At 39.6% G+C, this 13,397-nt stretch overlaps 1 protein-coding gene across 1 annotated transcript in view; it reads right to left on the minus strand.

Annotated features, from left to right (window-relative positions):
- Positions 1–784: 784 nt before the first annotated feature.
- vstm2la (V-set and transmembrane domain containing 2 like a) overlaps positions 785–13,397 on the minus strand; it is an 80,387-nt gene continuing 67,774 nt past the window's right edge. Inside the window, exon 4 of the mRNA XM_043710186.2 lies at positions 785–4,642. Within this exon, the coding sequence (XP_043566121.2) occupies positions 4,271–4,642 (372 nt within the window). The 3' untranslated portion in view covers positions 785–4,270. The remainder of the gene's footprint in view (positions 4,643–13,397) is intronic.

Genomic DNA, 13,397 nt, shown 5'->3' on the forward strand with positions numbered 1-13,397 from the left:
AGGGGGAGGACTCCCGCGTAGAGAGCCCTCTGATTGGTTTTAGATGAGTATGGATCAATTTGATTGATTATTAGTTCAATCAAAAAAGGGCCCAAATAGCCAAGAGAAATCATTAATAATGATAACTGGTCCTTTGCCCTCTCCATCTTTTCCTACCTCTCCCTCACCTTGGCATTATTGCATTTTCCTTAATGGACTCTGCTTATAAATTGAACAATTGGAAACACAACTGATTTAATGGTGGCATTTAAAAGATGAAAATTGCCATGGGTAATTTGTTCGTGGCAAAAGCTGTTCACTTGTGTGTAATAGCACCTCCAGCTTTAAAAAAACGAACTGTTTGTTTACCTTTGGTGGTCTGTATTGTTCATGCCAGACATTAAACATAATTTGAAATACAGATGATTATTGGTGAAGGATAATAGATGAACAGTAGATGGGTGATTTGAGGAAAGGAAAAAATCCAATCTGTTGTATTTGAGAGCACTCCTAGATATGAAATTTGGAAAAAAAAGCAAAGCAATATCTGGCTCTTTAAGGGTTCTTGTGGCATACTTGTAGTGCCCCTGTTTCTGAGCCAGAAGGTTTGCTTTCAAGTCCTACTTACTCAAGAGGTGTGTCATAAAGTCCCTGAGCAGGTTGATTAAATATAGATGCTAGAAAGTTAAAATAAAACTGGTTCTCAGCACATACTGCAGGAAATTCTCCTAGTTCATAAAAGTCGCAACACTCTTGTATCATTAAAAATATTCATACAAAAAAAAACAAACCTGACAAGACTCCATCCATGTTTTGTGTTTATTAATCACATTCAGCAAAATCATTTACAGACAGATTCTGCTACAAATAGCCAAAATAAAATCCAGTAATTAAAAGCTGCTGCAAATGTGGCTCTGAATGTTTCCATAGTTACATTACCACTAAAAAAGTACTTAAATATGATTTGTGTGCAATGACCCACTACTTTCTGGATTTTTTTCTCTCTCGCATAAATAGTTTTCAGATGATACAGAAGCAAAATGCTTCAGGTACTGTCAAACCTGCTGAGTATTTCCAGCATTTTCTGTCTTTGTTTCAGCCGTATAGACTGACAGCTGTTCACAGTTTGAATGGACTGTTTGATTGACCCATTAAATAGGTTTTAAAGCCTGCAGCATCATCCCACTTCACTGCTCGTTAAATGCGTTCCAAAGTGTGAAGTGGCACTATTTGTAATACATGTCAGTATTTTACATGGAAATTTACTGGTAATGAAAGTATAGGGCTGGAAGCCATTTGCCATCCTCTTCAGTCCATGGTTTTGACAGGACAACAGGTACCATTGCAAATTTGTCAACACATTGAGCATATTCCAATATGGCAAGGGCATTGTATATCTGGAGGCATTACGGATACGTTATTTTAATTGCTAAAGGACAAGACTAGTTCTTGTCTGGCCCTATACTGGAAAACTGATGATTGGCACAATCTAAAATATATTATGTTACTTTCAATGTCTAACTTCTGCTCTTTTTTAAATTGATTTAACGATGCTTGACCATATACAATTTAAAAATATTTGCAGATAAAACAATGTTACGTTAGATTTCTTACACAAATATTTCAAAACGGCAACAGCTAAATTGAAAAGAAAAGGTTAATAGAGAAAATCACAAAACAGCTCTATTTATAGCAAAGCATTCTATTGCATGGTACCAGATATGTCCCTTTGAGTGACTTATCAAAATAATGAGACCTGATCAACCTATGCAATATCGAAGGACACCATCAAGTCAGATGATCTAAGTTTCCTGGTAAATATTTGATGTGGCCCATAAACCAATGCAAGAAGTAGGTATTTTATCACAATAATTAATTCGTCAGGGAGAACAAAAACAAATTCTTTTTCATTGCAATTCCACCCCTCTTTACATAGACACTTACAATGCATGGCATGTTTACACTTCATTTGCTGACTGCTCCTAGTTATTGATATAGAAAAAGAAACAAAAGAGTAGTATAATGTTTATCAATTTATACCTTTTCCTGGTATTCAATGATGTTCACTATTTTTAATTCTTTAACAGCAGATGAATCTTGTACTAATATTTCTGCAAGCTGAATCTCCAGATAGGACTTTGTACACAAGATACTTAGTTATTACAGACCATTAGGGAATCAACTTTTGTTATTAGATTAGATTACATTACAGTGTGGAAACTGGCCCTTCAGCCCAACAAGTCCACACCGACCCGCCGAAGCGCAACCCACCCATACCCCTACATTTACTCCTTACCTAACACTATGGGCAATTTAGCATGGCCAATTCACCTGACCTGCACATCTTTGGACTGTGGGAGGAAACTGGAGCACCCGGAGGAAACCCACGCAGACACAGGGAGAATGTGCAAACTCCACACAGTCAGTCGCCTGAGGCGGGAATTGAACCCGGGTCTCAGGCACTGTGAGGCAGCAGTGCTAACCACTGTGCCACCGTGCCGTCCATATCTTGGCTGTATAGTTTGTTTGACAAGATCGTAATATTTGAGTGGAAACTTGTTGGAGGATGAAATAATTTTTAATGAATTAAAATGATTGAGTCAGGGAAGGTTGAGTACTGGTTATTGACTATATTGTGATAGGGCTGAAAATGTGTTGCTGGAAAAGCGCAGCAGGTCAGGCAGCATCCAAGGAGCAAGAGAATCGACGTTTCGGGGAAGAGCCCTTCTTCAGGAATGCCCAAAACGTCGATTCTCCTGCTCCTTGGATGCTACCTGACCTGCTGCGCTTTTCCAGCAACACATTTTCTGCTCTGATCTCCAGCATCTGCAGTCCTCACTTTCTCCTCTATATTGTGATAGGGACATTACGAGACTTGCGGTTAAAATGAAATAGGTTAAAGTTGCTTGATGAGAATAAGGAAGGGCTTACATAGATAGATAGATACCCTACAGTGTGGAAGCAGACCATTTGGCCCATCAAGTCCACAATGACCTTCTGAAGAGCATCCCACCCAGACCCACTCCATTCCCCTTCATATCACATGGCTAATCCACCTGGTCTACACATCCCCAGACACTATGGGCAACTTAGCATGGCCAGTCCACCTCACCTGCACATCTTTGGACTGTGGATAGAAACTGGAACACCTGGAGGAAACCCACACAAACACAGGGAGAATGTGCAAACTCCATACAGACAGTCGCCCGAGACTGGAATTGAAACAAGGTCCATGGCACTGAGGCAGCAATGCTAACCACTGAGCTACCATGGCACCTATGCTTGGGTAGAAGGAGATTGGAACTCTTCACAGTATGTGGTTAGGATTGTTATGAGATAATGCATGATTTTGGATTCATCTGAGATGTCACAGAACAATGGGCAAATGGATCATTAAATATACATTAAGTGTTAGATAAAAATAGGATTGGGATTGTTAGGTGGGAGCAGGTTGAGGATGTTAAGCAAAATGGTATTGGAGTCTTTAGGTGAGATTGAAAAATGTGGTAATTAGTTTGGATTATTATGTGTGATGGTGGATATAAAGGAAAGGCAGAATAGAAACTCTTGAGAGTAACAAGGTTGTGATGGTGTGAGAAATGGAGTTAAGAGATTTTTCATAGCATGAAGTTGAGGTTTAAAAACGGTGGTGATATTACTTGATAAAGTGAGACTTGGGACCTGTAATATAATTAACATTAAGTCACAACATCGCAGTTCTTCTGATAGGATTAGAATGGTTAGCCGAAGATGAATTTGAGATTTTTTCAAGTAATAGGGTGCTGTAATCATCAACTGTAAATGTTTGGAATTGCTAAAGACTGGATTGAGTTTGAAACCCTAGGTTGAGCTAAGGGTTCAATTGTTATTTGAAAAGAAAGTGTGGATGAAATATCCTTCCATAAAGTTTGGAGAGATCGATAATTATTTATTATGTTTAAAGATTAAATACATTTATGTCAGTATTCTATTCTATGTAAGACTGTCATTGTGTCTTTCTGATAAATGTACTGTAAAAGACAGATGTGAGCTTGCTTCTATTGGATTATTACGTAAATAAGAGATTTTTTAATAGGCTGTGGAACACGAATCAAGATGTAATGAAATTAACATTTCACTTTCAACAAACATGAAATATATCAAATAACAACAATGGTTAAAAAGCTGGGTACCCCCTTTAAGTGATAGTTTTAGAGATATTCTTTTGCCAAAATACTCCCACAAAGAAGCTGGTCATGCACTCCTTCTATACAATTTACAAACACTTGACTCTCCACAACAGCTCATTCTATTAAACACAGTGGATACGATCAGCATCAAGAGACAGATCATTCTGTTCACAGTCAGTATCCAGAGCTTGTTCATTCATGATTTGGATAGATTTAGGGCTGTTGGAAAAAGATGAGGATTTAGCAATATGATTCGTGTGAGCTTTCATATCACTTCCCGGCACCTTGGTATCCTGCATGTGTGCAGCAGCTTCATGTAGCAGCATCTCATGATCCTGCTCAGGCTTGACCCTCAGATAAGCTTTCACTTTGTGATGTCTGGGTTTGCCCTCACTGTAATCAGTCACTCTGCATTCATAAGTGCCTTCATCTGAGGTTTTTATGGTGGACAATCGCAGTTTGTGAGAGATATTGCTTCCAACTACCTTCACAGCCTAGATGGAATAGAAAACAAAAAGAATATCTTGTTAAAGGGTTTAGAAAAAAGAAATCAATGGGAAGTAAAACAAGACCATAAGATATAGGAGCTGAATCAGGCCATTTGGCCCATCAAGTCTGCTTCACCATTCAACCATGACTGATATGTTTCTCATTCTCCTGCCTTCTCCATGTAACCTTTGATCTCCTTACCAATCAAGAACCTATCTAATCTCAGTGACTTGGCCATCATAGCCTTTTGCAGCAAAAAGTTCCACAGAATAACCAGCCTCTGGTTGAAAAGATTCCACCTCATCTTAGTTCTAAAGAGTCATCCCTTCACTCTGAGACTGTGCGCTCAGGTCCTAGCCTCTCATACTAGTTCTCCACTCTATCTCACCCTCTCAGTATTCTGTAGGTTTCAATCAGATCCCCTCACATCCTTCTAAACTTCTAAATCGAGCACAGATCCAGAGTCCTCAACCATTCCTCAGATGACAAGGGTTACATCTCCAGGATTACCTAGGTAAACTTCCTCTGGACCCCCTCCAATGCCAGTGCATCCTTCCTTAGATACGGGGCCCATAACTGCTCACAATTTTCCAAATGCAGTCTTGAAGTTTGTTCTTTTAAGAGTAACAGGGTCACATTTGTTCTGATTAACGTTTCTCAGTCTCACAGAACATTGCTTGAAACCAAATTAATTTGCTTCAAATAATCCATACTAGACTTTATTATTTTAGTTTTGACAGCAAATATAATTAGTTCATTGGATGTTACAATGAAGAAAAATTTCGATGAAGCCATCATCACAAATGTCTCTTTTTCCAGCTGGATTCAGCTTTGTTCATTTAGTTATCACATTATTATTTAAAAACAAATGTTTTGTCAAAGAAATACTAAGTTAGCAATGTCCACCTCCATAGCTCTTCAAATCTGGACATGCTGACTGCTGAGAGTATTTGCACAGTTCTAATGGGGAAAAAAATAACATTTTTATATCACTTGACTGAGAGCTATTCAAAAATGGTTCCTTTATAATGAACTTCATTGTGAGAGGACTACTAGCATGTGTCCAAATCTGCAGCAGTTTGTTATTTTTAACAGTACAGACCTTGGAAATGCCTGCATGAGTATTATAGTTGCAACTGTGAGGGAAGTGGGGGAACATGTGAGGAGGTAATATCACTGAACTAGTATTCCAGAACCCCAGGGTGATAGATTCACATCCCACTATGATAGATAGTGAAATTTGAATTCAGTAAAATCTGGAATAATATATTTAAAAAAGCTCAATAGTGACTTTGAAACTGTCAAATGTTGTAAAAACACATCTTGATCGCTTTGCCCTTTAGGGAACAATATCTGCTGTCTTAATCTGGTCAAGCCTATATGTGACTCCAGACCTATATCAATGTGGTTGATTCTTTGTAGGAAACAAATGCTGGTCTCGACAATGACACCCACATCCTATGAACAAACTGAAAAAAAAATGCTAATTTTGTTCCATTTTAAAGGGACCCATCTGTTTCAAATGCAATAGTACTCACAATTAATTGAAAATTCCATGCAAATGTGTTAAGAATTTATATGACGTTCACGTGGCATAATTTCGAACTGATTATAGCGTTCATACAAATCAAATGTACATAAAAATTCCCTAGTGATCAAAAACATGGATAAGTGGACCAGAATGCATTACCAAAACAAATTATTATTTCTGCATATAGAAACTGTGAAGTGAGGGTACTATAATGTTACCACAATGACCATTCTTCCCTCAAAAAATCATCACAATCTTTATCCTATCCATTTGAGTCTTCTTTGTACAACTATCTTAATTTTGTACTCCAAAGACTTCAAACACAAAATAAAATGAACAAATATTTGCTGACAATTTCTTGTAGTACTGACAGAGAGTGGAATTGCCGTATTTCAGGTAAAACATTAAGCAAAGACCCAAATTGGATCCCAGCATTGTAGAAAAAAATTATTTCAAAGAAAAGCAGGTGAGTTGGTCTATGGTGTTCTGTCCAATATTTTTCACTCACCTAACATGACTTTATATTTTTGGATAATTGGAATCTCTTCTGGGGTAGAAGTGACCTGTATAAGAAGGACGGATCACACCTGAATTGGAAGGGGACAAAGATACTGGCAGGGACATTTTCTTGAGCTGCTCAAGAGGATTTAAACCAGTAAAGTATTGGTGGGGGGACCCAGGGAGATGGTGAGGAAAGACATCAGTCTGAGTCTGCTACAGTTGAAAGGAGCAAGTCAAATTGTTAGAGCAGGCAGGAACAAAGCACTGAACGAGGTTATTTAATCTGCATTTATTTCAATGCATGAAGAAGATGAACTCTGGGCATGGTTAGGAACATGGCACTGGGAAAGAACATAGAACATTACAGCAGAGCACAGGCCCTTCGGCCCTCAATCTTGCGCCAACCTGTGAAACCAATCTGAAGCCAATCTAACCTGCATTATTCCTTTCTCATCCATATGCCTATCCAATGACCCTTTTAAATGCCCGTAAAGTTGGCAAGTCTATGACTGGTGCAGGCAGTGCATTCCATGCCCCTACTATTCTGAGTAAAGAAACTATCTCTGTCCTATATCTATCACCCCTCAATTTGAAGCTATGCCCCCCTGTGCTATCCATCCTTGGAAAAAGGCTCTCACTGCCACCAGATCTAACCGTCTGATTATCTTGTATGTCTCAATTGAGTTACCTCTCAACCTTCCTTTCTCTAATAAAACAGCCTCAAGCCCCTCAATGTTTCCACATAAGACTTTCCCTCCATTTCAGGCAACATCCTAGTAAATCTTCTCTGAACACTTTCCAAAGCTTCAACATCCTACCTATAATGTGATGACCAGAACTGCACGCAATACTCCAAGTGCAGCCGCATCAGAGTTTTATACAGCTGCAGCACGACCTCTATTTTAGGTGAATAGGAGAATTGAAAGTGATTTTATAAATATATTTAGCTAAAATGGTAACTAGAGAGAGAATAGGACCCTCAAAGATCAGCAAGGCAGCCCACTTGTGGAATCACAGAACATGGGGGAAGATACTAAATGAGTATTTTGCATCCATATTTACTGTGGAGAAGGACATGGAAGATACAGAATGTGGGGAAATAGATGGTGACCTCTTGAAAAAATGTCCATATTACAGAGGAGGAGGTGTTGGATGTCTTAAAATGCATAAAGGTAGATAAATCCCCAGCTGTGGGAAGCCAGGGAAGTGGTTGCTGAGCATCTTGCTGAGATATTTGGATCATTGATAGTCACAGGGGAGGTGCCAGAAGATGTGGAGGTTGGCTAATGTCATGCCACTATTTAAGAAAGGTGGTAAGGAAAAGTCAGTGAACTGTAGACAGGTGAGGTAAAAACAATGACTGCAGATGCTGGAAACCAGATTCTGGATTAGTGGTGCTGGAAGAGCACAGCGGTTCAGGCAGCATCCGAGGACAGGCAAAATCCGAGGACAGGCAAAATCCGAGGACAGGCAAAATCGACGTTTCGGGCAAAAGCCCTTCATCAAGAATAAAGGCAGAGAACCTGAAGCGTGGAGAGATAAGCTAGAGGAGGGTGGGGGTGGGGAGAGAGTAGCATAGAGTACAATAGGTGAGTGGGGGAGGAGATGAAGGTGATAGGTCAGGGAGGAGAGGGTGGAGTGGATAGGTGGAAAAGGAGCTAGGCAGGTCGGACAAGTCCGGACAAGTCAAGGAGACAGTGTTGAGCTGGAGGTTAGAAACTAGGATGAGGTGGGGGAAGGGGAAATGAGGAAGCTGTTGAGCCTGACATCGGTGGTGGACAAGTTGTTGGAGGGAATCCTGAGGGACAGGATTTACATGTATTTGGATGGACAAGGACTGATTAGGGATAGTCAACATGGCTTTGTGTGTGGCAAATCACATCTCACAAACTTGATTGAGTTTTTTGAAGAAGTAACGAAAAGGATCGATCAGGGTTGAGTGGTGGATGTGATCTATATGGACTTCAGCAAGATGTTTGACAAGGTTCCCCATGGGAGACTGGTTAGCAAGGTTAGATCATATGGAATACAAGGAGAACTAGCCATTTGAATACAAAATTGGCTCAAAAGTAGAGGACAGAGGGTGGTGGTGGAGGGTTACTTTTCAGATTAGAAGTCTGTGACCAGTGGGGTGCCACAAGGATTGGTGCTGAGTCCACTGCTTTTCAGCATTTATATAAATGATTTGGATGTGGACATAGGAGGTATAGTTAATAACTTTGCAGATAACACCAAAATTGGAAGTGTAGTGGATAGCGAAGAAGGTTACCTCAGATTACAACGGGATCTTGATCAGATGGGCCAGTGGGCTGAGATGTGGCAGATGGAGTTTAATTTAGGTAAATGTGAGGTGCTGCATTTTGGGAAAGCAAATCTTAGCAGCACGTATACACTTAATGGTAAGGTCCTAGGGAGTGTTGCTGAACAAAGAGACCTTAGAGTGCAGATTCATAGCTCCTTGAAAGTGGAGTTGCATGTAGATAGGATAGTGAAGAAGGCTTTTGGTATGCTTTCTTTTTTGGTCAGAATAATGAGTATCGGAGTTGGGAGGTCACGTTGTAGCTGTACAGGACATTTTTAAGACCACAATTGGAATATTGTGTGGCATTCTGATCGTCCACCTATAGGATGTTGTGAAACTTGAAAGGGTTCAGAAAAGATTTACAAGAATGTTGCCAGGGTTGGTGGGTTTTAGGTATAGGGAGAGGGTGAATAGTTTGGAGCTGTTTTGCCTGGAGCGTTGGAGACTGAGGGGTGACCTCATATAGATTTATAAAATCATGAGGGGCTTGGATAGGGCAAATATACAAGGTCCTTTCCCTGGTTTGGGGCAGTCTAAAACTAGAGGGCATCGGTTTAGGGTGAGAGAGGAAATATTTAAGAGGGACCTAAGGGGCAACTTTTTCATGCAGAGGGTGGTGTGTGTATGGAATGAGCTGCTAGAGAAAGTAGTGGAGGCTGGTACAATTGCAACATTTAGAAGGCATCTGGATGGGGACATGAATAGGAAGTATTTGGAAGGAAATGGGCCAAATGCTGGCAAATGGGACTCCATTAAATTCGGCTATCTGGTTGGCATGGACGAGTTGGACCCAAGGATTTGTTTCAGTGCTGTACATCTCTATGACTGTATAACTGTTGGATTGCGGGGCTACATTGCACAGTGGCTGTATTTGGGAAGTACTTAATTCACTGTAAAGTAATTTTGGACACCCTAGGGTCACAATAAACATTGCTGTAAACATAGTTCTTTTGTTTTCTCTTTCAAGTGTAATTAAGCTGAACTCCACCATACCGAGCCACCTCTGTGTTATCATTATTTAACCTTTACTCTGCAGAATGTACTTTATTCACCCAAATCACCAATTACAAAAATCACTGTGTATCCTAGAAGCTACTTGATCAGTTGTATTTACTCATCCACAAAACCTACACATTTTTTTATTTTGTTGCATTTGCTGTACATCCATACCCAAAGGATAATTATCCATTCAGTTGTTCTCACTTATTCTGAAAAATAAATCACTAAAAATATAGATGTAAGAAATGTTACAAGAAAGAATCTGATCCTTGAGGTTAAGTGCCTTAATCATATTTGACAATTTTTTTTAGCTTCTGCCATAATGACTGCAAGGTACCTCCCAGTGTCTGATTTTTCCCTTAAATGGTTATAAGCAAGAATCTCTTTAAAATGTTCCCTGTATCCACAAAACCATGATAAAGCGTTGACCTCAAGCAAGCTCCACACTTCAGAGGTAATAAAAAATATAATGAGCTGAGTAAACAAATCAATGTGAACTTACCCCCCAATTCATTAGCTCCTCAGCTAAGTCAATTTAAATGCGTTGTCTGTCACCAGTAAAATTAATTCACTGCTTTCAACTTCAGTTCAGAGAGACATTGAATCTAAACTCTTAAGGTGATAGATACAGTGAAGTGATCAGGGAATTTGGGAATCCTGCTTATTGATGGTGAGATAGTTAGTTTCATGTCACTTTTTTATTAACTGCTAACCCACAGTGTTCTGTATTTAGAGTGTTGGAGGATTAAAGTGCAATGGAAAGCAAGGAAAGATTTTTACGGCATTTTTACTGTCCAAGGACAGTCCATTAAAATGAAATGAATGATTCCTTTAGAAAGACAGTTAAGATAGTGTATAGTTACTAAAATTACCAGGAAAGATTGTGGGGAGTCTACAGATATTACTGCCTGGATTATATGCCTTCCCACAGCTGGCCTTCCCACAGGACTGACATACTTATTCCAGTGGGACCTGTCCATGTGAGGGCCTCGTCTCCCTGGATTAAACTGGTGGGGAGATAAGTGCATATCCAGCAAGCTTCCCTGTTAGCGTGTTGGAGGAGGGAGTGTTTGACCCTTCTCAGTGGGCTCCCCGTGCCTCTGAATGACTAGCAGCTCTCCAAGTGAGGACTTACATGTCCCGGAGGGTGGAAGCCCTACCTTCAGGCTATTAGTAGCATGCCTCAGGGCAGCAGTCTTTCCCCTTTGGGTGCCTTTCTACCTCTTCACTACCACTCCAACTTCCCCAACACCCTGTCCACCCTCCAGCAGCCAACCTGTTAGCTGCATGTGGGGAACCTGATGGCACATATGATTTGGCCCGACATAAACACATCTTGCTTTGGTTAACGTTAACATTTCATATTGGAGATTATATCTGATTTGACTTATTCTAATATGTCAACTTCAGTCCTTAATTAACTTTCAAACATGAGGGCAGGTTGTTAAATTTACATCGCAGTACAGCCTTCTTGTGGAAAATATTCAAACATATTGAGAACCGGACGCAAGCAGCTTTACCAATATCATTCATAGCACTGGTTGACCTTAGCTGTGAGCATTAGAATGAAGAGCAACATTTGTAACCTAGGTTATGGCATTGAGCATGTGGTAACCACAACAATCATTATCATCCAGTTACTTGGGAAACAGGACTAGCAAGTCTTAGTATGAGTCTGAAATATTGACCATCTCATAAGAGTTTTCTTATATTTGAGGGAAATTGAAAGTCTGAGATTTGTAAACATTTATGACGATACAACCACATATTGCATGTTGTGTACAAACGTTGACACTCACAATAACAGCACCTATGTGTATAGTTGTTAATTACAAAAGAGATGTAGAGGCATTGGTGAAACTACAAAAATGATTCAAACTCGTTTAACCGAACTGGATGATTATAACTATCATGAAAGACTGAAGAAGTTAGGGTCTTACTTCAGAAAGTAGTAGTAACTTAACAGAGACTCTTTAAAATTGCAAGGGAGTTTGACATGATAGACTTTTACAAAATATTTCCATTTGAGGTGGGATGGGACAAATTCACGAGAAATAATTTTACTCATGAAATTGTTAGAATATGGAACTTGTAACCACAGGATGGATAGATACTAGACTAGTGCAAAAGGGAAGAATGGACTAGGAGGATATCCTGATACAGATGAAGGGCCAGCTGAACTGAGTGGACAATTTGTGTGCTTAAATCATGTGATATACCATGTTGGATACACAATATTCACTTAGCCAGAGTCTTTTGCTTTGGTGGAGCATTGTTCAATCTTTAATGGGTTGGGAGCTGCAAGGTCACATACATATCAGAGAACTTCCAGAAACTCCTGATGTCTACTTCAGCGAGTGGGTAAATTCATATAATGTGGATGGAAGAACCTGGGGCCGGCGGAAGATTGCACCAATGCTTTTGTCCTAAATATTTAAATTAGCGCAGCTTATTCAACTCTTCCTCAGAGCCTAAAACAATTGAAAACTCTCCTCCAGCTGGCTATGGGTCCAGCAACATACTCGCACTCTCATTGCCCAGTATTGCTGGGTGACAGGTGTAGTGAATGTGTTAGATAGCATATTCCTTTTCATTGGCATATCATTGGATATATCCAACTATAGTAGGGCCTATATGTTCCAATCACTTCAGGATGTGGTGGGCATTTGTGATCTCTTGGATGTTTGGCAGCGTGGCAACTTGACTTCACCAAGAGAATTCAGACCTGGAAAGAATTAAAGCTTAAAGGATTATTTTTCACAAGCGTTTGCAAGGATTTTCACAACTTATTTCAATGGTGACAATGTCCTAGTACCTCTCCAATGTGAAACTGAAGCCATGAATGCTAATCTTGTTTTTAAATCCTTACATGATCTCTCCCCTCCCTGTCTTTAACTTTCACCATTCCTACAAGCTATCAAGGCTTCTGCATGGATCCAATCTTGTCTTTTCCGCATGCTCAGTTTCCTTTGCTCCACTGTTGATGGCCATGCCTTCAGTCTGGGCCCTAAACTCTGAAACTATCCTCTCTAAACCTCTCTGTCTTCATGATACATCTCAAAATTGTTTCCATATCTCTATATGTAGCTCACGTTAATGTAGACTGATAATGATTCTGGTAAGTAGATTATGATATCTTGCAGTGTTACAGGCAGTTATACTAACTGGCCTTTCTGTATATAAAGTAAATGTAATGTATCTGTACAATGATGCTTTTCAATGGGATCAAACTTTTGTCTGAGTATTTATAACCAAGCCTATACATATGGAGTTACGGTGTATGCTAATGGACCTCTACAAAGTGGATATGTTTGATGTGACATTGAGTTGCATAATAAGGATAATTCAGATGATTTATAATTCAAAAGCTTCATAATTAAGTCTTTCACATTTCAATTGATTAAAAGAAAATAATATTGCAATTTCT

The sequence above is a fragment of the Chiloscyllium plagiosum genome, unplaced genomic scaffold (assembly GCF_037043375.1).
Source record: "Chiloscyllium plagiosum isolate Xiang-an unplaced genomic scaffold, Cpla_swu_hap1 HiC_scaffold_15, whole genome shotgun sequence".
Classification (NCBI taxonomy): Eukaryota; Metazoa; Chordata; class Chondrichthyes; order Orectolobiformes; family Hemiscylliidae; genus Chiloscyllium; species Chiloscyllium plagiosum.